This window comes from Periplaneta americana, chromosome 3 (genome assembly GCF_040183065.1).
Source record: "Periplaneta americana isolate PAMFEO1 chromosome 3, P.americana_PAMFEO1_priV1, whole genome shotgun sequence".
NCBI lineage: Eukaryota > Metazoa > Arthropoda > Insecta > Blattodea > Blattidae > Periplaneta > Periplaneta americana.
Window position 1 is genome coordinate 21537272 of NC_091119.1, and position 25909 is coordinate 21563180.

General features: G+C 35.0%; 1 protein-coding gene across 1 annotated transcript in view; it reads right to left on the reverse strand.

The window, feature by feature from the left end:
• Nucleotides 1-245: 245 nt before the first annotated feature.
• The window catches only part of LOC138695838 (cytochrome P450 9e2-like), a 45333-nt gene continuing 19669 nt past the window's right edge, over nucleotides 246-25909 (reverse strand). The window contains exons 3-8 of the mRNA XM_069820117.1: nucleotides 25007-25165; nucleotides 12498-12694; nucleotides 10921-11110; nucleotides 8292-8513; nucleotides 6042-6293; nucleotides 246-584 (exon numbers count right to left, since the gene is read on the reverse strand). Coding sequence (XP_069676218.1) covers nucleotides 418-584; nucleotides 6042-6293; nucleotides 8292-8513; nucleotides 10921-11110; nucleotides 12498-12694; nucleotides 25007-25165 — 1187 coding nt within the window. The 3' untranslated portion in view covers nucleotides 246-417. The remainder of the gene's footprint in view (nucleotides 585-6041; nucleotides 6294-8291; nucleotides 8514-10920; nucleotides 11111-12497; nucleotides 12695-25006; nucleotides 25166-25909) is intronic.

The window sequence follows — 25909 nt, forward strand, 5'->3', positions numbered from 1 at the left end:
CAAGGGAAAAAATGAAACTCTCTGCATCATAACCCACAGTTAATTCCCGATTTAGCACGAAAATCGTCTGTAGCTGCATTAGATTGGCAACAGGCCATGATTGTTTGGCCAAACACCTGCATAGAATTGGAATATATCAGTCCCCTAACTGCCCATTGTGCAACTCAAACCAAGAAATGGATTCGGAACACCTCAAAATCTGTGCTTCAGTGGCTGGCCATGATAATATCTTTGAAAAATATTGATTGCAAGAGGTCAAATGACTTTATTGTCAAACGCCTGGCATTAGAAAACAACAACAACATATTTATTTAAACATATATTAATATGCTGCATATATTAAAATACAAATTCTACATCAAAATAATATTCTTATGTCACAAGTATAAAAAAATGATAGGAGATGAAATATTTCATTCAAGATCTCTTCTCCAGGCCCAGCCAAAATCCTCCCTTAGCTGTAATGGCGAAACCCTTTTGTGCTAATTTCATGGGAATCGGGGTCTTGGGCACCACTTTAATGTTGAACCGCGAAAGAAGGTATGCCAGGGCAAGTTTGGTCTCCATCAGCGCGAAGCGATTGCCTGAAACAGAAAATCATTAAAGCGAAATTTGATACATTTTCCTAGCAATTTTAATTAGAGAATTCTAGTGTTATGTGCATCTGGGTGCAAAGGTGGTTTTCCTAGTGATACCACAGCCTAGTAGAGACGTCTCCAAAAGCGTACTCGCGAGTAAGCCCCTGAACGGAACTGAAGCCAGTACGTAATGAGCGCGCTCCGCCTCACCCATCCCCACCTGTACTGTACTCAATGTTTATGCGCAAACGAAGAACAGTGGCGGACTGCCATTATCACTGTGTTGGTCAGAGTGTTCCACCGTTTCACAATGTCTTCTAATCATGGACGTAGTACATTCAGGGATGAATAGGAAGAGAAATTTTTTGTGTTAGTGGGGAGAATGTGAAATGCTTATTTTGTTCGAAAATTCTTAAGGGTGCGTTGAAAATCAACATGCGACGACAATACTGGACTCTTCACAAAGAATATCATACAATTACATTGGACATGTAAAAATACAGTAATTTATTTTGTGGCTATCTGTATAACTGTTGGTTATACATAATAATCAGTATATTACAATACGTTTACGCTCAGTTTCGCATGACAAACATATAGTTTTTCGTTTAATTTTAGGTGAAATGCGTAGGCCTACAAATATTTTGATAAATATAAAACAAGAAAATACAAACACAAATCACACACGTGTCCTCTGTTTTAAACAAAAACAGCTTCTTGCTAGCTATGTTCTAGCTTGGAATATTGTAAAATCAATGAAGCCCTTTACAGAAGCATCATTTATTAAATCGTGCATACAGGACGTTACTAAAATACTGTGTCCAGAACGAAGTCAAAGTTTAAGAAAATTAAATTGTTTCCAATTACAGTTCAGAGAAGGAATTTCAAGATTGTAAATGCAATTGAATCTAAAGCTGAAACCACAATTAACCAGTTTGTAGCTTACTCACTTGCATTGGACGAAAGCACTGATAGAAATGACAAAGCTCACCTAGCCATTTTCATCCGAGGAGTTAATGAACATTTTACTGTGTCTGAATGTCTTCTAGATGTAATTACAAAATATAACTGGAGAAGGTCTTTTCCAGGCACTGAAAGGCACCATAGAACAGAAGAGGTTGAATTTGCAGTGGCTTGTGTCAATAGCAACAGACGGGGCTCCAGCTTCATAGTATGTCAAAATAATATACAAACGTATGATATTTCTTATTCTTTTGATGTTATTATTTGTAAACATAAGCAGACCGTTGCCGCGATCCCCACTGATCGCTCCCATCTGTTGAGGTACGAGTCTCTCCCCCTTCTCTAGCCTTACAGCACCCTGTGTTCGGCGGGCAGTATCGAGACCACGAATGACGATACGCTTTTTGGAGACCTCTGGTCTAGTGTGTACAGTCACGAAGCTCAATACATAGTAAATATGTATCCATAGATAGTTGCTAGCCACTACAGTCGAGCCGTTCTTATTTCCAGCGTGGCCACGCCTTCTCGACTTTTGGCGCGAAGAAGATAGGCAATAGCGGTGTTGCTAAATCTCTGTCAAGCCAATAGTGAACGGACGCAGTTCTAATAGCTGGTTGTCGAACAATCAGTCGGTATTGTTGTTAGTGCTGTGTTATCGCTGAGTTTTCAGCATCACAATGCCGCGGAGGAGTCGGAAGACCATCAGTTCGCAAAGCAGAGAAATGATTCTTAGCGTTAGAGATTATTTCGAAAATGAACGTAAAATAAGAGTAGTTTATTGCCTTTAATGTAAGTGGTGCAATGAACAGCTGATGCGTGTGATGTGAACAAGTTCACGGTTTTTCAAATAACGACAGAGAAGTACGGACAATCCGGCAAAGAAGAAAATAAACTGAGAACTATGGCGGCGGCAGGTACTAACAATGATTGTAGCGATCTAGGCGTAGCACCTCTAAATTGAATAATACCGTTAAGCAAGGTTCTTCGTGTAATTTTTTTATGTAGCAATGACTTATCATGACAAAATTTTTAATACTAACATATTTTACTTAATTTACAGGTTGTGTGGTTTTAGTTATTCATTCACATAAAAAATGTTTATTTTACAGCTTTCTCCCATTTTAGTAATTTCTAATACTGTTTCTGTATTTACGAAAATCGTTACTTCAAATGATCGGAAAAACCAATTATAGCACAACATGGTAAGTCTTCTGTGTCCTGGGATGCTAGGATCAACAATAACAATAATATATAATATTATGTATTCATATATTACTAATTATTTATCGTAGGAAATAATTTTTCGTTCGATGTTTAAGACTAGACATGTGCTAAAACTTCGTTAAGCGTACAAGGGTAGACTCGACAACGCAGTAACATCCACCGTGAGCGGGAAGCGGTATGTCGTCTGCATAACCTTGACGACAACCACTGCCAGTGAAGCAGCGTGTCAGCTGAGTCGCTGACCAGAAGCTGTCGTGTGATTTGCTGCCGGAAATAAGAACGGCTCGACTGTAGGATCGCTATTATCGCCTCATTACAGACAATGCGAAATAGTACCTGCACAGTCTATTGTTCCTAGTACACTCACAACTCAAGCTTCGTGACTGTATATACTAGATTGTGGTGATACTATAGAGCAGTGGTTGTTAATTTTAGCCACATCGCTGCATGTAAACTCTTCATGATATGTGCTGTATCTCAGCATCCTTGCATAAACAAAACCGCTCGTGATCCCGTAAGAGCAAGTCTAGGGCAGTGTAGGCTACCAAGCCGCGACCCAAAGATACAGACTAATGTAGAAATTATAGTCGCGACGCTGTTATTCCCGGCGTGACTCCTCCTCTTTGCTTACATATTAGAAAGTGAAGGCTCTATAAAGCGTAGTTAGGTAGTATCGTTCGCCATTTTTGTTCTTTCGTTGCCTAGCTACCAGACGAGGAATTTATTTGCCACACCGTTAAACGTTATCATGTCGTAGCTCCTATGATAATAAATCAAACGCACTGTAATTCAGCAATTAATTGAGCGGCAAATAACGTCCTCATGTGAATTCTGCGAACGCCAACGAAAGAGCCAAAATGGCGGGCGATTATATTAAGTATTTATCGAGCCTTAGGAAATGCATAACGTCGTCATCAGTGAATCACAAGACGCACACGTTTAAATGTAGCCTACCTGCAACGTGATTGGCTGCCGGAAATTAGAGCGACGGGACTATATTTAATAACATTTTAGCAAGCCACTTGTCTGAGTTAGGTATATAGTTTCAATTTAATTCAAATTTTTGGATAAAAACAGAAGCATAACTTTCCATTTATTATTGCAAAACTGTCTAAAAGTTAAACATTAAAACATCTTACAGCGAAAACCAAAAGTTAATGTGAAGACAGAAAACTCCTTAAGGAACCTCATACGTAAGTCTATAGCCTAATGATGAAAATGTATTTTGGATGTGACTATCATAACCAATGCAGTCTCTCCAAAGGAAATTGGATAGTCTGAACGTGTGGCTGTTATGTATGAGTGAAGAAATTTTGCTGTTACATATTCTTCAACTTTTGAATCTATCAATTTACAATTTTTACAGCATGTATACAATATTAGCAAGTATGTTTGGGTGTTAGATTGTCTTTCTACCTCATATACTTGATTTTATAAAAACATTTTAGACCTGAAAAATATTAATTAAATTTAAGTTATAAACATGGATATTTTTGGAACATTTTTCTCAGAAACTACTGAGGCTAGGAGGCTGAAATTTTACACACCCCTATTTCATATGCTAGTGAAGAAACATGACTACTTTAACATAGTTGTTAAAATTATTATGGATTTTACAGCCAGAAAAGTATGAAAAAAAAATACGAATTTTTTTTATAATTTTTTTCAGAATGGATTTTTTTCTATTGAAAAATATTCATAATGTGATGAAAATGATGTAAAATAAAATCAACTGCATTGGAAATATCTTGAATTTTTAGGAACCTATAGTACAAAGGGTTTCTAAGAAACATATTCCTAATATTTCATTTAATTATTTTTAAGGTTATAACAATTTTAATATAAGTTAAAAATACGGATATTTTTGGAACATTTTTCTCAGAAATTACTGAGGCTAAGAGATCAGGGACGACCGATGAAAAGATGGAGCGACCTTTGAAGCCGGAACGGGCAATTGCCCATACCATGAAGTGAAGAAGAAGAAGAAGAAGAACTACTGAGGCTAGGAGGCTGAAATTTTAGACACTCCTATTTCATATGGTAGTGAAAAAACATGACTACTTTCACATAGTTAAAATTATTATGGATTTTACAGCCTGTATGAAAAAATATGAACTTTTTTAAAATAATTTTTTCAGGATGGATTTTTTTTTATATTGACAAAATATTCATAATGTGATGAAAATGGTGGCAAATAAAGTCAACTGCATTGGAAATATACTTGAATTTCTAGGAACCTGTAGTGCAAAGGGTTTCTGAGAAACATGTTTCTAAAATTTAATTAACATTTTTCAGGTTATAAAAATGTTAATATAAGTTAAACACACGGATATTTTGGAACATTTTTCTCAGAAACTACTCAGACTAAGAGACTGAAATTTTACACATTCCTATTTCATATGGTAGTGAAAAAGCATGACTACTTTCACATAGTTATTAAAATTATTATGGATTTTACAGCCAGAAAAGTGTAAAAATAATATGATTTTTTTAAATAATTTTTTTCAAGATGGATTTTTTTATATTGACAAAATATTCATAATGTGATGAAAATGGTGGCAAATGAAGTCAACTGCATTGGAAATATGCTTGAATTTTTAGGAACCTGTAGTGCAAAGACTTTCTGAGAAACATGTTTCTAAAGTTTAATTAAATTTTTACAGGTTATACAAATTTTAATATAAGTTTAAATACGGATATTTTAGGAACATTTTTCTCAGAAACTACTGAGGCTAGAAGGCTGAAATTTTACACACTCCTATTTCATATGGCAGTGAAGAAACATGACTACTTTCACATAGTTATTAAAATTATTATGGATTTTACAGCCAGATAATTATGAAAAAATATTACATTTTTAAATCATTTTTTCGAGATAGATTTTTTTTCTATTGACAAAATATTCATAATATGATGAAAATGGTAGCAAATAAATTCAACTGCATTGGAAATATGCTTGAACTTTAGGAACCTGTAGTGCAAAGGGTTTCTGAGAAACATATTCCTAAAATTTAATTAATCATTTTCAGGATATAAAAATGTTTATGAAATCAAGTATATAAGGTAGAAAGGTAATCTAAATACGAAAATATACCTGCAAATATTGCGTGTAAGCTGTAAAAATTATAAATTGAAAGATTCAAAGGGTAAGGAGTAGTAGCGAAATTTCTTCACTCAAACAAACAGCTATACACTGAGACTACCCAGTCCCCCAAAAGCAGTCTACTATAGATAGAAACAAATTGATTCCCTTTGGACCACACTTTAAATACTCACCAATGCAAATTCTGGGTCCAATGCCGAAGGGTAGGTATGCCAGAGGGTTGATTTTGTGTTTGTTTTCATCGTTGAATCGTTCAGGGTCGAAGCGCTCTGGATCAGGAAAATAATTGGGATCGCGATGGAGTCCAAATATGGGGATGATCAGGCTGTCTTCAGGCATCAGGTCCAGGGGAGGATCAGCCTTTATCGTGTATTTCCGAGCACAGACTCTATCCACTGCTGCTGGAGGGTACATCCTCAGAGTTTCTGTAAAGTATAATACAGCAGTTTTAAGTTACTCAGAGTTACTTACGTTCCGTATAAAATTTTTTCAGGTTATGGCAGGCCAGAAGTAGAGGATTAAAAGAAAATTTTACCTAATTGATGAAATACGATACATTACAAAATATATTCCATAATTTCTTCTTCTCAATAGGTTATTTCGCAATTTTTGTAGTTGTTTTGACTCGTCAAAAGAGCCTTTCAGTTACAAATTGTATTAATAATTATATGTGATTGAATCATATATAATGTACGTTCAAATTAATCGCAGGTGTTCTCTTAAAACAGGTTACAATTTATATAAATATACTTATAGTAATGTAATCCATAGTGAACATTTTTGTTGTCCTATCTATAGGACAAGTCTTCGGGTTATATTGCCCACGTTGCTTTAGGATTATTTCATTTTCTGTAAAAAAAAATCCGTCGAATAGGAATTATTTTGATAAGGTCACGTTACTTACATGTGAAGGTCGTTTAGTATCTGTTATTTACTGAACAGCATTGTGCGGTAATGGCTGTGCATTTCATCTAAATACGAGATATAACAAGTGGTATAAATGTGAGTTAGCCTATAAACCGCTTTTAGAATAGTTTTTACCTGATTTTTAGAACGCCTAGAACTACTCCGAAATACATTCCAAAGGACAAAGGGAAGCGTTCGAAAGAAGGTCTGGAGAAAGGCATTACAGTTGTTTCGGAAAAAAATGGAAACTCAGTAAGCAACATGAATAAAACCAAATATATATATTACAGATATACTGTATTTTAATGTGTCACAACTATAGAAAACTTCAGCAATTTAAGGTTTAGGACCTGAAATTAAAATGGTAGCCGTCGTGGGTGGCACAGTCGTAATTCTACTAACATGAATTGGAGCACGACCAGTAGAAGATCCTTATATTATTACTGGACATATCTTAACAGTTTTATACTTCTTGTATTACATTATACACCCAATAACAACAAAAATATGAGATAATCTAAATAATTAAAGTTAAAAAGCTTTAAAGAAAAGTATATGTTTTGAAAGCATAAGAAAGAAGTTAAAATCTTCTATTAACTTTACTTAAATTAATACACTTAAATCAATATTAAAAATATATAAACCCTAATCCCCCAAAAAAACAGCAAATAATTTAATGACAAAGGCAAAAATCTCTTCCAAGCCAAATACATTAACTTATCATAACGAAAACGTGGTATTGTGCCACGAACTCAAATAAATATAAAAGAAAGAAAAGAAAGCTTAAAATAAAAAAATATAGAATTAATATCACTACCTAAAAAAATAATACAAAATAGTATTCTAATAAATAAAATACTAGCATATTCAGCCAAAAAAATTAATGCAAATCCACCTCTTCTATATTCAACATTAAAACCTGAAACCAACTCCGATTCACCTTCAGCAAAATCAGCGCTGGCCTTCTGTGCCCAAGGTTAAGGGTTCAATCCCGGCCCAGGTCGATGGTATTTAAGTGTGCTTAAATGCGACAGGCTCATGTCAGCAGATTTACTGGCATGTATAAGAACTCTTGCAGGGCAAAATTCCGTTACAACCAGCGACGCTGATATAACTTCGTCAGTTGTGAGCGTCGTTAAATAAACAATTTTTTTTTATTTAGACCATCTCTTCTACTATCAGAACATAATGAGCCGTAAGCAATACTTACCAATACTTACTTACTTACTTACTTACTTACTTACTTACTTACTTACTTACTTACTTACTTACTTACTTACTTACTTACTTACTTACTTACTTACTTACTTACTTACTTACTTACTTACTTACTTACTTACTTACTTACTTACTTACTTACTTACTTACTTACTTACTTACTTACTTACTTACTTACTTACTTACTTACTTACTTACTAAGCAATTAATACATAGAGAAAAACTATCTTTCTCTAAGCGTGCACAGAATTATATTGTACATTTAAAAACTCTAGTAAAATTCTGAACTGGTCGCTTACCGGACACAATCATGTCGAGGTACTTCATTCCGTTCAGAGCCTCGTATGAGAACTTGCCACCGCCCTCACGAAGTGTCTCGTCGATCTCGTTCTGAAGTCGAGTTTGTATTTCCTCATCGATGGCCAAGTGATAACAGGCGAAACACATGAATGTGGAAGCTGTGTCAAAGCCGGCCACGAAGAACACCACGCACTGAGCTACCACGTCTTCATCGTCCAGTTCTGTGGTGCAACATAGATTACAGTATTTGTTATACAGACTCAACACGGGCAATATTACTTTCAGTGTTAACAATACTGACAGTAAGACTGATCGCGTTCAGTCCCCAAAATATTGATGCGTATTGTCAGTAACATTGACAGTAATACTGATCACGTACGGTCGCTAAAATATTGATGCATATTGTCAGTAATATTGACAGTAATAGTGATCGCGTACAGTCGCTAAAATATTGATGCATATATTATTATTGTCAGCAATACTGATCACTACTGTCGCTAAAATATTAATTCATATTGTCAGTAATATTGACAGTAATACCGATCATGTACTGTCGCTAAAATATTGATGCATATTGTCAGTAATATTGACAGTAATAGTGATCGCGTACAGTCGCTAAAATATTGATGCGTACTGTCAGTAATATTTACAGTAATACTCATCCTGTACAGTCGCTAGTATATTGATGCGTATTGTCAGTAATATTTACAATAATACTGATCGCGTACAATCGCTAAAATATTGATGCGTATTGTCAGTAATATTTACAGTAATATGATCGTGTACAGTCGCTGAAATATTGATGCGTATTGTCAGTAATATTTACAATAATACTGATCGCGTACAATCGCTAAAATATTGATGCGTATTGTCAGTAATATTTACAATAATACTGATCGCGTACAATCGCTAAAATATTGATGCGTATTGTCAGTAATATTTGCAGTAATATGATCGTGTACAGTCGCTAAAATATTGATGCGTATTGTCAGTAATATTTACAGTAATACTGATCGTGTACAGTCGCTAAAATATTGATGCGTATTGTCAGTAATATTTACAATAATACTGATCGCGTACAATCGCTAAAATATTGATGCGTATTGTCAGTAATATTTACAGTAATATGATCGTGTACAGTCGCTAAAATATTGATGCGTATTGTCAGTAATATTTACAATAATACTGATCGCGTACAATCGCTAAAATATTGATGCGTATTGTCAGTAATATTTACAGTAATACTGATCGTGTACAGTCGCTAAAATATTGATGCGTATTGTCAGTAATATTTACAGTAATACTGATCGTGTACAGTCGCTAAAATATTGATGCGTATTGTCAATAATATTTACAATAATACTGATCGCGTACAGTCGCTAAAATATTGATGCGTATTGTCAGTAATATTTACAGTAATACTGATCGTGTACAGTCGCTAAAATATTGATGCGTATTGTCAGTAATATTTACAGTAATACTCATCCTGTACAGTCGCTAGTATATTGATGCGTATTGTCAGTAATATTTACAATAATACTGATCGTGTACAGTCGCTAAAATATTGATGCGTATTGTCAGTAATATTTACAGTAATACTGATCGTGTACAGTCGCTAAAATATTGATGCGTATTGTCAGTAATATTTACAGTAATACTGATCGCGTACAATCGTTAAAATATTGATGCGTATTGTCAGTAATATTTACAGTAATATGATCGTATACAGTCGCGAAAATATTGATGCCTATTGTCAGTAATATTCACAATAATACTGATCGCGTACAATAGCTAAAATATTGATGCGTATTGTCAGTAATATTTACAGTAATACTGATCGGGTACAATCGCTAAAATATTGATGCGTATTGTCAGTAATATTTACAATAATACTGATCGGGTACAATCGCTAAAATATTGATGCGTATTGTCAGTAATATTTACAGTAATACTGATGGTGTACAGTCGCTAAAATATTGATGCGTATTGTCAGTAATATTGACAGTAATACTGATGGTATACGGTCGCAAAAATAAATTTGAGTATATCAGTATTATTAATTCATTATTACTGTTCAGTAGCCTATTAGGTACTGACCGTGTAAGGGCTGCATTACTCCTCAGGCATCCACGTCTGTAGGATCTGACCGTGAAACGAGCGGAGCCCTGTTCATATCCTGGTTGGGACAAGTTACCTAGTTGAGGATTCTTCTGAGGTTTTCCCTCAATCAATTGAAGTAGAATTAGTGGGTAACTTTCGGCGTTGGACCTCGGATTCATTTCGCTATCATAATTACACTTCCCCTCTTTCATCATCATCATCATCATCATCATCATCTTCATCTCTGTTTCCTTCCATTGACTCTACCATATCATCCTGATTACCTTATATCATATTGATAAAATATTGCTCGATCATATATTATCCTGATTAAATAATGTAAGCCCCTGTAGAAGGGCAACGGCAAATTTGGTGTCAGAACTTAAATATAACACAACTGGTGATCATAGAATCGAGCACAATACTAATACAGATTGATGTTCAGAGGCATTCCATCACAAGGCTTTTATAAAACAGGAGATAAGTGAAGAGAAAAATATGAACCGAAAATTGCTACAGTGAACTTACGTTTCGTCTGACTTTTGGGGTGTTGCTCTGTGGAATTTTCGTCTTCTAAGTTTCCCTTCTGGGTCTGCATCAACAATTGAAGCAAGTCCGGTCTCACGATGCCTTCACGTTCCCTCGTCGCTATCGTGTCCTTCACTATGGACCGAAAGAAGTCCGCAATCCTATTGGGGAATATACTGACACCAAAAACCTAAACGGAAAAAAAAAATACCTTGAGACTTGCAAGAAAAGCAAGGAAGGCAATAGAAAAGAGACGGAAGGTCATGAAAATAAACAGGGCGAATAAAACAGAGTCAGGAGAGGACAAGCATAAGAACGAGAGGAAAAGAAACAGAACAATGAAATGGAAAAGGATAAGACTAGAATCGGAAGGAGAAGAAAGGAAGCAGAGGAAGAAGAAAAGAAACATGAACGAAAAGGACTGGAGATTAAGACGATGAGAGCAAAATAAACCGGTAGAATGGAATAGTGTATAAATAGAATTGGAAAAGGGGAGGAAGAGAAATAAAAGAGGACAATGAACAAGAGAGAAAGAGAAAAGGAAGGAAGGAGAAATGTGTGGAGAAAGTACGAGTAGTAAAGGAGTGACAGGGAAGGAATGTAAAGAGAGGAGAGGAGAGGAGATGCGGTAAATTGCCTCCCCAGATCAAAAAGTTATGTAACTTGCCTCCTGTTCACATGAGCTTGCGGTACGTAAATTACTTCCTCTTTATCTGAGAGAGTGAACATGCCTTCCGCTTGTAAATACGCCACTGTAATCAACATTTTCCTTCCCATTTGCAAACTTAGGACTAACCTTAAAATGTTTTAAAACATTAAATACCGATTCACGAATTTAAAACAAACCGCCCTTACGGACTCAAGTTCAGTAATCTGTTCTTGCCTAAATGCAAGTAATTTATTTTATGGAAATAATTCTTTGAGAAAAATAGATTTATTCCTTTTGTCCAGAATACATTGGTGTCGCTCTTTATTTGTTTAAGAACTTCAAAGAAGTGGTAAATATTTGGATGGCTAACGAAAAGACGGTTAGGTTCTCTATGGAACGACGTAATTTCGGCGGATGAACAAGTAGTACTATGCGAGATGCACTCAGTGGCGGATTTGAAGATTCGACGTCATAGTTAAATGGGAGGCAATTTACGTAAAATATTTACAGTAAAGAGAAGGCAATTTATGTACTTATAAAAAGGTAAACAGCCTCCTTGGAGGCAATTTACATCACCCCATAACGTGAGGAATGGATTACAACGGTGTCGAAACGGTAAACGAGTTGAAAGGAAATACAAGAAACTGAAAACAAAGTGAAAGGAAAGTAAATTTTCGGAAATGTCTGGTTAACAGTGAAAATAATAGTAATGAATGATGAGCACCGTATTCTACACTTTGTAGCAATGCTTCCATCGTCAAACAGTTGTAATATTGTGTGCGAAGAAAGCGTAAATGTAGAAAACAGATAACGGGTAACGACCACTAGAAGATAATTTATATGTGTGATAGACTGGAAAGTAAGAGTAAATACGTTACGTGTACATTTACTTACTCTATTTGTCTTACTGCCTGATCCATTAACTCACCTTCAATAATTTAGGTATGAACAACAACAAAAGTATTCTGAATGTGCCGAAATTGAAAGTGTCTTGTCCCATCACAAAGAACTCATTTTTAGGTTGTTTCAATGAGTCTACACCAAGACCAAAAGCAGTTGTAGCTATGACGTCATTTGCGTATCTGTTGAAGAAGTTCTTGAGTTCCAACACCAGCGTATCTCCATCTGCAACAATTCGATACACAATAGATTGATGTGATTGCGTTTAAGACCTTATTTAGTATTATTGTTTTTGAAAAGAATGACAGAATAGTACATTATGCAACGAGCCTATAATGATAGTAATTAAGACGCCAGTATGTTTGTTTAGGAAAGGAGCGCAAGCGAGTTTCATAATTTTCATACGAGCGTCTTAATTACCATTATAGACAAGTTTCATACGACTTTTTATGCTCGACCATATTTCTAACTTGAAATTATTCAGAAGTATTAATTTTATTTGTATCTGACTGAAGATCGGAAGTGACCTTGTGCATAGCTCGTAAATTGTGAGATGTGCGCAGACGCGAAAGTATTGATTTTTTTCCGAGGAACAATAATGTCATTGACCTTGATGTAATGTAGAGAATAACATGAACTAATTTTGATATAACCTGGAAATTGATTTAGAATTGAAAAACGAGATGACAAATTGAATTTATTTCAATATTATTTACAATTAACGCTAATTATTATAGTAACAGAACATAACCTTCTGCGACAGTATTGGATTTCCAGCCTCCGTGACGTTTCCCTCGTTGTCTTTCGATTGCAAATCCGAGAATAATCGAAAACCTGAACTTTAATGAATAGGTGTACTTTAATGACATGCATTAAAGGACTGCTACCAGATGTATAATTACTACATTTCGGCGTGGTCGAGAATAAAAAATTTTAAATGGCGAATTTTTCAGCAATAATCTTTTTCTATTGCGTAATTAAACGGGGACGTTTAATATAGAATGTACGCCAGGAAATATGTTTCCCTCAAATAGGGGAAGGTTTTGTGTCGCGTAGTATGGACTGGTGTCATGCATTTCAAACGCTGTGTTCGGTTCAAGTTTGTCGAGCGTGACAAGAACCGAAATCTGCTTCGAAGAAGTGAATATATCCAGCACGCTCGAACTTTTCCCTTCAAGTTCGCTGGCCTCTCGTACTCTCCTCTCCTTTCCCTTCATGCTTTTAGTTGCGTAAGGATTTCACAACAAATCTTGTGAAATTTTATTTAGATGTAAGGACAGGTAATCTATACTAATAATAAATCTGTAGCCGAAATTTTTCTGGTAATTTTCGATTTTCCAAAAATAATTGGTCCTAACATATATAATTAACCACCCTGAAACCGAAAATCGCTTTTTTGAAATTTTTGTTTGTATGTCTGTCTGTCTGTCTGTCTGTATGTATGTGTGTTTGTTACCTTTTCACGCGATAATTACTGAACGGATTTCGATGAAAATTGGAATATAAATTAAGTTCGTTGTAACTTAGATTTTAGGCTATATTGCATTCAAAATGCATTATTTAAAAGGGGGGTTATAAGGGGGCCTGAATTAAATAAATCGAAATATCTCCCTTATTATTGATTTTTGTGAAAAATGTTACATGACAAACGTTTCTTTAAAACTAATTTGCGATACGTTTTATTCCTTGAAAAATTTTGATAAGACTGATATTTAATGGGATAAATGAGTTTCAAAATTACAATAACTGCCATCTAAGGCCGTGTAATGAATTAAAAAACAAATGACTTCGTCTAAAAGGGGTCTTGGACAGCAACAATCGAAAGCTATGAAAGATAGCCTACAGAGAATGTTTCTGTCTTTGTATGAATAATATCGGAAGCTAAATTAACCGATTTGTATAATTAATTATTGTTTCACCATTGGAAAGTGTACTTTCTCTAGATGGACATAATGCTATAATGTTATTACAGTAACTTCTGATATAATGTAATATAATATAATATAATATAATATAATATAATATAATATGTAATTATATAATATAATTTAAGTTATTTGAAGGGTTCAAAACCACAGTGGGCCAAGCGCCATTTACTGAATACGTAGAAAACAAGGGTTAAAATTAAGTTATTACCATAATTCAATGGAAACCTATAACAAGTAAAATAAAATATACACATTAAATCTAAATGATGTCAATCTTCATTCAACTACGGTTGCATGTAATAAAAATTAAGAAACATGTTAAAGGAATTGTCATTGCACCAAATGAGTGTCTCTGGACCAAAATGATCGCATTTTAATTATTTGGATGCAATTTAAATTAAGTAACATATTAAACGATTTATCCTTCTATCAAACACGAATGTTCCCTGGATCAAATGCCCTATTTTAATTATGTGATTACTAAGGAGCGGATTCCTATGTAATTAAATATTTTTCTTGCGTGTGATAAAACACAATTAACAAAGTTAAATTTCCGAATGTCAAGTTTCAAGTTTAAAACCCGAATTTAATTTCACATAAAAACACATATTTTCACAAAAAATTTATGTAAATACATATTTTCAGAAAATCTGTTATAAACACATAAATCTTGGAGGTTTTTTACTTAAATAATTTTTTACAAGAACTTTTAAATATTTTCAAACTAAATCAATTATATCACTCAGAAGTACGTTATCTTTTTTAAGAATTCTTGGTTACTTCGTGTTTCTATGGGCTGTGTGGTGTATCCGTGATCCATTTTTGTAATAGTATCGCCTCAAGTTCTAAGGACTGCCAGACAGCATATCAATGTTATTATATGAGAATAAATTAACATGGACAAGGAGACATCTTGCAACACATAATTAGATGTTTATTGTTGCTGAAGGTGATTTCATTCAGCGCTTTGTTTGTGAAACACAACGGATAAGATCTCTATTATAAACATGATTTAATTTAAACAAATCTCTCGCCTGTCGCTCATGCCTATATCTTGTGATTCCCGGGCCATAAGCATAAGTGAAGATGTGGTGGCGTCGCTATAGGAAGCTTTTCTCCGACATTGTCAGTCAGTAGCTGGAAACATTATTTACGTTAAGAAATGTGTATATTAGCCTATTAAGATGCCTATAATCAAATCGAGTTTAAGATCGCGTCTACAGCAATATGTAGGTGAATTTTAAAAAATTTTTACTACCGACAGAAAAGTGTTATTTGCCAACCATGTGGTAAATCAGTAAGTGCAGATCAGAGCTCTCAGGTAACCCAACATTTGTCTGGAAACAAGCACATTGCCGCTTCTTCACGTGTGCATTCACGGCAAAACAGTGGATATAAAAAATGTGTAAAGTTGCTCAAGTATTGGAGGGTGTGCCTGTAGGTGAAATTGACGGTGTATGTGTTTGTGATATTCCTCTCTTTAAATATGCATGTCTGACGTCCTGTGTTGTGGAAAGATCGTTTTCACAGTATGTCGTTGTTCAGAGATAATCGGCATGCATTTGTGATGGAGAATTTGGAAATGACCTTTGTTGTTCACTGCAATTCTCGAACAACTACTAGCAACTGATACTAAAGTGTGATTGGTGAGTACCTAGTAACATTTTTTTTTCAAGCTAAGTAAGGTATTTTTGTCATATTTAAAAAAATATTTTTTCTATTTTTAGGAAATATTTTCGTACTTTTTAGCACATAAAAAATAAATATATTTAAATTTTAGCACATAAAAATACGCTCCCTAATGATTACTTTATATTTATTTCTAACGGGTGCAGCGGAGCGCACGGGTACGGCTAGTTTTGTTATAAAACTAGACTATGGTTAAACATCCATAGAAATATATGCACATAGACTGTAAGTAAATCACATGTTTTAAAAGAACGTGACAATTGTTACTATACCAATTACCGACAGAAAGTAGCTACACTTACATTCTTCACATCAGTGGCGGCTCCTGCATATTTCTTAAGAGGAGGAAAGAAGTTAACAACGCAAAAGGACACCTTCTTGAGAGGAACATGCTACAAATTAGCCTATATGCATACATGTAACATCAGGTAGTGTTAGGGTTGGCCTTCCCTTTTGTATAGCAATAATCTGTTTTTGTAAACTGAGTTTCCTAAATTGTCCAAAATATAATATTTTTTCACTTCCATTCATTGTTGAATAATTGCACAAATTAACAATTACAAGGAAATTCACAACCTCCCAGCATTTTCGCTTACACTACAGCATCACACGTGTTGGAAGAGACCAGCTACTAACACGTAACCGGAACCGTTTTACGGAAATGGGAATGATGACGCAGAATATCTGCATGGAAATATCATATGTACTTCGGTACTTAAAATAATATATATGATATGCGTAAATCACTTCGTGATTGAAGACGGCGCTTATTCCGTCGGATCCCGGCCAACTAGTCACTCATAACGAGTGCACCCCAGCACATGTGTGGACTTCGGTCCTACGTTCATAGACATCTATGACGTAGTGCAGAGGGCGGCCACTAGAGGGAACCCAAGAGTTGGAGCTTAATCTGAGACGATTCTATCCGACGCCGGGGTTGTATCCGGTGTGGCTTAGTGGATAAAGCATCAGCACGTAGAGTTGAAAACCCGGGTTCAAATCCCGGCGCCGGAGGGAATTTTTCTCCGTTCCATTACTCTTTCATCATATGATGACGCAGAATATCTGCATCGAAATATCATATGTACTTCGGTACTTAAAATAGACTAATATATATGATATGCGTAAATCACTTCGTGATTGAAGACGGCGCTTATTCCGTCGGATCCCGGCCAACTAGTCACTCATAACAAGTGCACCTCAGCACATGTGTGGACTTCGGTCCTACGTTCATAGACATCTATGACGTAGTGCAGAGGGCGGCCACTAGAGGGAACCCAAGAGTTGGAGCTTAATCTGAGACGATTCTAGCCGACGCCGGGGTTGTATCCAGTGTGGCTTAGTGGATAAAGCTCAGCACGTAGAGCTGAAAACCCGGGTTCAAATCCCGGCGCCAGAGGGAATTTTTCTCCGTTCCATTACTCTTTCATCGAGAAATATTCTGTTAGGAAAGCGAGAACACTGCATCCACCCACATGGTCTGTGTTGCCACATGTACATTTTACAAGTTCAGTATCAAATGCTTTTGAAGAATATCAGTTCTTGTGAAGTCATACTACCATTATTGTTCAAAGCTGCCGATGGCCGATTAATTTTTTCATATTAAAAATAATGTAGTTTGCAGTACCTTCAATTTCAAATATATTTGTACAAAACTGACAACTTGGCTGTTTTCCTGTCTAGTAGACAATGAATGGAAGTGAATTTCAGAGAAAAAGATCTGCAATACTAACTTAGAACTACTTCCTCTTTGTTTTATATAAATCCAACTTCAGCTTTCAGGTATCCTCGAAAGTTTCAAACCATGAACATAGCTTATATAAAGTGCAATGAATATATTTTGATCTATAATTTTAAAAAAAGTTTATATGGTGTCCTTTATAGCTTTACGTTAAAACTGTTTTTATTTTGTCTCCTCCTAGATGATGTGTTATAGTCTGGTTGAATGCAGCATCGTTAGATGGCAGCGGTAGCGAGCTTGCTGCAAGACCAGTCGATTTCTATTTCTCGCCCATGCGCTGATTCAGAGGAGGATCTCCTCCCTATCCGTTCATTTACTTGCTTTAAAACTCTGCTTCTTTCTCTGGCAGCTAGCGCGCTGTTGTCTATGTGTGTTGACTGCAATAAAGGAGGAATGGATTGACTTTCCTCCACACAAACAATCTCGCATCCTTCTCACAGTTTTCTAGCAGCACATGAGTGCGTGTGGTTTAAAACTCGATTAACCGAGGTTTTCTTATAGCTGTGAACTTAAAAATTATCGAATCTTCCTCGAATTTCAAGGCATATATTTCATTTGGTATTTACTTTCAAAAGAAGAAAAATGTGAGGAGGACGTTCCTCCCTTCCCTCCCCCGAGGGACCTCCCTATCAGCTGTTTAAAACATGACATCATACGATATTGACATTACTGAAAGTAAAGGTGTTGAGGTTAGGTCTATTAATTACGTCTGTTAGCGAATAAGAATTTGTAATTGCTTCATGCGTCTTAATTGAAGAGGAAGAAACGAAAGAAATATTGGTTACATAATATATTTGCAAGAAATGACTTGATTACTGTAATGGGAACGCCTCAAATTATATAATTCTTCGCAATTTTCTACACGCGAAGTAAGTTTTCCGTCTGCCATTTTGGCGCGACACTGAACATGGCACACCATAATAGTAACAGTTGACCAATTAAAGTTGATTTATTAAAAAAGGCCATGATCGCACGCATCGGAAAAGTTGCCCATCCGAGAAACGTGGACGGATTTGCCGTGAGGAGATGCGTCCGATACGATGTAGTGAACGCGGTTACATAACAATTACAGCAAAGATAGTCTTTTTCCGATCCGTGCGATTCATCCGATGCGTGCGATATGATGTAGTGAACGCTTACTTAACACATCTAGGAGGAGGCACAATAAAAACAGTTTTAACGCAACGCTATGAAAGACACCATATAAACTTTTTTTAAAATTATAAATAAAAAATATTATTCATTGCACTTTATATAAGCTACTATTCATGGTTTGAAACTTTCAAGGATATTTGAAAGTTAAAGTCGGGTTTATATAAAATAAGGAGGAAGTAGTTCAACGTTAGCATCGCAGATCTTTTTGGCCCCTGAAATTCATTTCCATTCATTGTGTACTAGACAGGGCAACAGCCAAGTTGTCAGTTTTGTACAAACATATTTGAAATTGAAAGTAGTACTCCAAACTACAAATTATTTTTAACATAAAAAATTAATTGGCTACCGGCAACTTTGAACAATAATGGTAGTATGACTTTACAAGAACTGATATTCTTCAAAAGCATGTGATACTGAACTTTTAAAATGTACATGTGGCAACACAGACCACGTGGGTGGGTGCAGTGTTCTCGCTTTCCTCAGATTATTTCCCATTCCCATTACCATGGTTCCGGTTACGTGTTAGTAGCTATAGTCTCTTCCAACACGTGTGATGCTGTAGTGTGCGCGAAAAATGCTGCGAGGTGAATTTCCTTGTAATTGCTAATTTGTCCAATTATTTAACAATGAATGGAAGTGAAAACATTATATAATTTGGAAAATTTAGGAAACTCAGTTTACAAGAACAGATTATTGCTATACAGAAGGGAAGACCAACCCCAACACTACCTGGTCTTACATGTATGCATGTTGGCTAATTTGTAGCATGTTTCATTCAAGAAGGTGTCATTTCGTCCTGTTACCTTCTTTCCTCCTCTTAAGAAATACGCAGGAGACGCCACTGCGTAGAAGTACAGGGACATCATTTTATTTTTACTAACATTTTTAATATTAACCTGGCTATACCTTTAGAGAACCGGAAACACAGTTTGCTACCCCTTTCCACGACTGTAGTTCGATGATACTGGCGTAAAACACAAACAAATCACTTTACTAGGTATAGGAGGAAAGAAAAGTAGTTCATCCATTTACGTAAACTAGGAAATATCGCGATTTTGAGTTCGATAATTTTCATTAGGTTTTTGTTTAATCAAAATACAGTACTGTATTAAGAATAAGTGTTTTTACTCCCGAACTGAGTTATCCATGCGAACGTATTCATTATCCAGTGTATATTATACTGTCTACAGCACATTAGCGTACAATATAGAGAAAGAAGTTAATAGAAAAATAATCATAATATGAATATTTAAACACATTTTTTAAAATGGTGGCCGTTCATTTCCAAACAGGCTTCAGTTCTTTTGTGCGTATTATCGAATTATAGACTATTGCATCTAATTTCAATTGCCAGTTTCGTCCTTTGTACTAGTAACTCATGTTGAAATAATTCTGTACCTACTCTATAAAAGAGTACCTTACGTACTGTAAATTCAATCTTCACGTCTGCCCGACCCGCACAGATAAAATTACTCAGACATGCTATCTACTGTCCGTCCAAGTGGTTATGCCGCAGGATCATAGAAAGGGGGGAAATCACGTGACAGTTAATTACTTAACGAGGCCCATTTATTTAAGTTATTTTAAACAGTTGTATAATATTACGTAAACATACAATTCCTAACAGAAATTAATGTTTTCAGAAAAGAGCTAAGACAGCCCAGCTTTTACAGAGGGGCGTGCAGAAGCAGGTGGGGGAAATCGGGATGCGACGTAGGCAAACGGATAGTACCTGTGCGAAAATATGATTCAATATTGAAAGCTCTTTCGTCACTGGAAAACGCGAACATATTTCTGAAACGTACTATACTCACTAACTCAGTGCTGTTTACTATATGCGGCCTTCATTCTGTGTGGAGGATAGCTGGAACCACAGTTTACTATATACAGTTGCGAAGCTTGAGGTGTTTTTTTTGCAAATCTCGTGATAAAGCGCTCCAAGCGGTTAGCAACTAGAAACAATAGACTGTCCATGGTCGACTTTGAACTGTGTCGTATTTCTATCGAGTGCTAGCTCGTTGCGTATTTCACATTGATGCTTGTGAAATGTACGTTATTGGTTATAATGAAAATGTTAATGGCTAAAATATAATAACTGGAATAATAATATGGGACAAGGAGGAGACTTTGTAGTGCTATAAATTGTAGCAACAATAAGAGAAAGTGGCCAGAGTTATCCTTTTTCCGATTTCCGAAAGATTCAGAAAGGTTCCTGGGTTTGCACAAGAATGCCGTGCAGAAACAAAACTGTTAATTTGAAGTTCTTTGTGGCTGTTAGAATACATTATATCCTTAAATTTCACAATGAAATGTTTCAGTCTAACCGAAAGGACATTAGATACCGGTTAAAGTTCTGTCACTTAGGCTGCTAAATTTCCAGAGAAATAAAGGTTAGGTCTACTTTTTTTTCAGAGGATATATTTTTAATTGTAGCTATTAATTTTGTTATTATTTTTATGTGTTATTTTACTAAAGACGTAGAAAAATTAAGTTTGTTTTAATGAAATTTATTGATCACGTTTTATTTTCAATTCTGGTGGGATTATTATTGCTTAGGCCTACTTTTTTTTTCAAAGGATATGTTTTTAATTATAGCTGTTAATTTTGTTGTTATTTTTATTTGTTGCTTTACTAGAGACGTAGAAAAAGTCTGTTACAATAAAATTTATTGATCACGTTTTATTTCCAATTCTGGTGTGATTATTATTGCTTAACCTCAACTACGTAAGCCTACACTACAAGTACCGGTACACGTAAGTTACTCCATTAATTCATATTTCCATTATTATTGTTGTAAAGAGAAATGCAAATTAATATTTATTGGTTTCATAGTTAATTGTCGCTATAATCTTGAATGAGTGAAGCTATTATAGTAAATTTCAGTTCGTTTTGCACAAACAAAAATTATATTAACTTATTTCTTGCAGGTATCTTCGAGTTTATGGTGGAATTTAATATACTTCATTAAAATAATAAATTAACTTTATGCATTTAATATTTCTATAATGGAAGGAAGGTGTTAATTTTTCTAAAAGAACACGACAACGAAAGTATAACATATTTTGTCGGCTGCTAGGAGAGAGATCTGAGATGATGAGGCGATAGTAGCGATCCTAGTGGTGGGCAACTACCCATGTTTGCATTTTTACTACATATTGAGCTTCGCGACTGTATATAGTAGACTGTGGCTGGAACTTCATTAGTAGAAGGGGTGGGAGTAAAGTACATTCAAAAACTCAGGTACAATAAAAATTGAAGTAAAAATAAAATGATGTCCCTGTATATACGTATGTGAATATATTTCATTACTGTATGGTTTATAGGCATGTGTATCATTATCTCATTTGCTGTAGTTTTGAGTCTCTTGGATCATTATTTGCAGAGATATTTGTAGGGCTACCTAAATGTCACATTTTGTAATTATAATTTTTTAATTTTGCTTCATTCACTCTGGAACTGAACAAAATATCTCAATATAAATTCTAACTACAGCTTCTCTATAGCTTTTTTAATATGTGTCCCATGTTTGATAAAATTATACTCGTACAACTCTACATACGCTCACGACCAGACCAAATTGATGCAACTATTGGCAAAATTAATCATGACTTGAATCAAGTTTCTTCATGGGCGAAAAAGTTCGGACTTAGGTTAAATGCTAGCAAGTCACAAGCTATAATAATTGGACATAAGAGACTACTGAACACAATGAACAACAGACATATCCCAATTATTACAGTAAATAATGCCACTATTCCGTACCATCACGTCGTCAGAAACCTCGGCATTTTCTTGGACGAAAATTTAAATTGGGAATTCCAAAAAAAGGAAATATCCAAGAGAGTGTGCTATGCCATGCAATCATGCATTCTCTTAACCCATTCAGAAACTTCCTCCCTCCAGAATTAAAACAGACTTTAGTGCAAACCCTCGTACTACCACTGTTTGACTATTGCGACGTAATACTTAGGCCCAATTGTATAAAACTCCCTGACTAAAGATCAACTTTGATCGAAGATCGAAAAGTGAACCGAGTTCAGACACTTCTTCTATTGTATAAAACTTTTCTGCGATCAAATTACCTTGGTTCAAATGCAATCTAAGTTCACGTGAAAAGGATTTGGCAACATCGCATAAACAGGTGAAATACGTGATGCGCGGGCCATGTTATACAGGTTTGTTCAGTGTTGCCAATATAGCGACTTTAACTCTTTTTCAACAACAATTTCGTTTAACTTTTATATTGCTTAAATAGGGATTTAGTGACCTTTTTAGCACCCTATAGTGACAAAATTTAATCTTTTTTTGTTGATAATGAGAAATCTAGCGACTTTACCACTACTTTTTGCGACTTTCCGTATTACACTCTGTTGGAGACACTGGTTTTTTTTGTGCAATGTAAATAATGGCGGACAATAAGAAGGTTGACTGTTCTCCAAGTTGTTATCACGTTATGGTGTTTGTTCAATTAACTGTATTACTAAACGAAAATTGTCGTTTTATAAAGCTTTATTATGTTTAGAATTACTAAACGAAAATTGTCGTTTTATAAAGCTTTATTATGTTTAGAAGAAACATAATAAAGCTTTATAAAACGACAATTTTCGTTTAGTAATACAGTTAATTGAACATTTATGAATGTACCTGTCATATCCATTAATAATTAATGGTTATAAACATAATATAACTATAGGTTATGTTATTTGATACTGCTGAACACGATAGAGCCTTATAAAATGTAAGAATGTTTGTGTATTAAGGCAAGAAATTGAAAGAAATATATATAAATGTACCTAACATATATTAATATTAATAATAATAATGGATATTTTATTTGCACAATCTGTCACTCGTATATTTCAAACAGAAAAGAAATAACTGAACTTGGATCATCTAACTTAATCGGAGAAATTTCTTCAGTCAAAGTTGACTTTAGTTTGAGACAAATTAATCTCAGATTAGACTTTATACAACACAAAATTCCAAGTTCAGCTGAAACAAGGATCAATTTAACCTCTAATCTAAGCTTAAATGGTTTATACAATCGGGCCTTACAGACTTGACAACTGACCTTTCGAACAAGCTGCATCGTGTGCACAATATGTGTGTCAGATTCATCAGTAATGCTCACAAATTTGACCACATTACACCCTCGTTCAAATCTTCATCCTGGCTACAACTTAGTAATCGTAGAACACTTCATTCGCTGTCTCTTCTGTTTCGAGTTCTCCACACTTCTACTCCAAATTACTTCGTTCCCGGTTTAACTACTTATCCCCCAATCAAAATCTAAACACCAGGTCACAGGAGAGCCAAATCCTAGCAATTTCTGCCCATAGAACATCCCACTATTCATCCTCTTTTACTGTCTCAGTCCCCCGTGAATGGAATTCTCTACCTCAGGAGATTAGGGGCTGCCAGACAATAACCACTTTCAAGAAAAGGCTAAACGATTTCTTACGGGCGCAGTCAAATTGAAGTTATAATTGTGATCGAGTTTAATAATTTAATTTAATTTAGGTGTGACTATCATTACTATTATTATTATTATTATTATTATTATTATTATTATTATTATTATTATTATTATTATTACATAATTATTTTATTGGTGTTGTGAAGATGAAAAGAATTGTCATTTTATTGTATTAATTATGTATTATATTGTCTTGTATTGTAGTATTGTATTGCTTTGGATTGTATTGTATTAATTATGTTGTATTCATAGCATTGTAGTAATTTTCTATCATACTGGTTGAGTGGAAGAGAAGGCCGATTGGCATTAACTCTGCCAGTTAAAATAAACCATTATTATTGTTATTATTATTATTATTATTATTATTATTATTATTATTATTATTATTATTATTATTATTAAACCATTATTGTTATTTCACTGTGACAAAATTAAATTTAAATTATAAAAGCTTGCAAACTACTATTTTTAAAAACCGATCCCCTTAAATAGAAATCAAGGCATCTTGAAGCACGAACTATTGTGTAACTGCACGATAGAATTATTACCTTTTTGAATTCCGCACTCATTAGGTTTATTTTGAAGGCATTCCTCCAGGAAATTTACGAACTGTTGACAACACTCAGATACCAACAGGAACATCGTCTTCATCTTACTGGATGTGAAGACGGGACTCAGTATCGACCGCTTGTCTCTCCAGTCTCGACCTAGACGAACAGAAAACCGTTGTCACATTTTATTGGCATGTAAAATAAATTATGACGACAGAATTCTCCGTAATGTTAAATATAGACCTACTATTGTAACAATATCTGGGATGTGGAACACATCTAACGTTTTAAGCAGGGGCGGCTCGTCCATAAGAGCTGCGGAGCTGCAGCACTCCCTGCTTTGACAGGAAAATAAAAATAATATTTATTTTAATTTGTAGAAGAATTGTTACAGCTTTTATTGGTAAATTGCCTTATATTTCATCTGTCCGGGAATGTATACTACTATCATATGCATTATCTTTTTGCGCGTCGACTGTACTGGAATTGACACTGCATTCAAAGTCGTCCTGGGATCTGCAGAGTGGGACAGATCATAGAGAGTGTGTCTTGCTCGGTCAGGGGGTACAGAGGTGAAGGGAAGCAGAGGGAAACTGCCGCTGTTAAAACCCATATTTCGCTGCAGTGGCTTGCAGAGCCAGGCGACAAGGAAAGATCTTTCCTCCCCTCCCACACCGCTATTGTAATGCTATGTCAAATGGCTTCTCTATTCCCTTGAAACTTAATGACAAAATTATTATTTTCTTTTCACATACTTATTGTTGTAGAATCTTATCGAGTTAATATAACGAAATTAATATTCTCTTTTACCTTATTATTACGTATATATCCAGTCTCCAGCAGAACCTAATATTTGCCTTAACTCAAAATGATTGCACGAGTAAAATCCTTTTGATATAG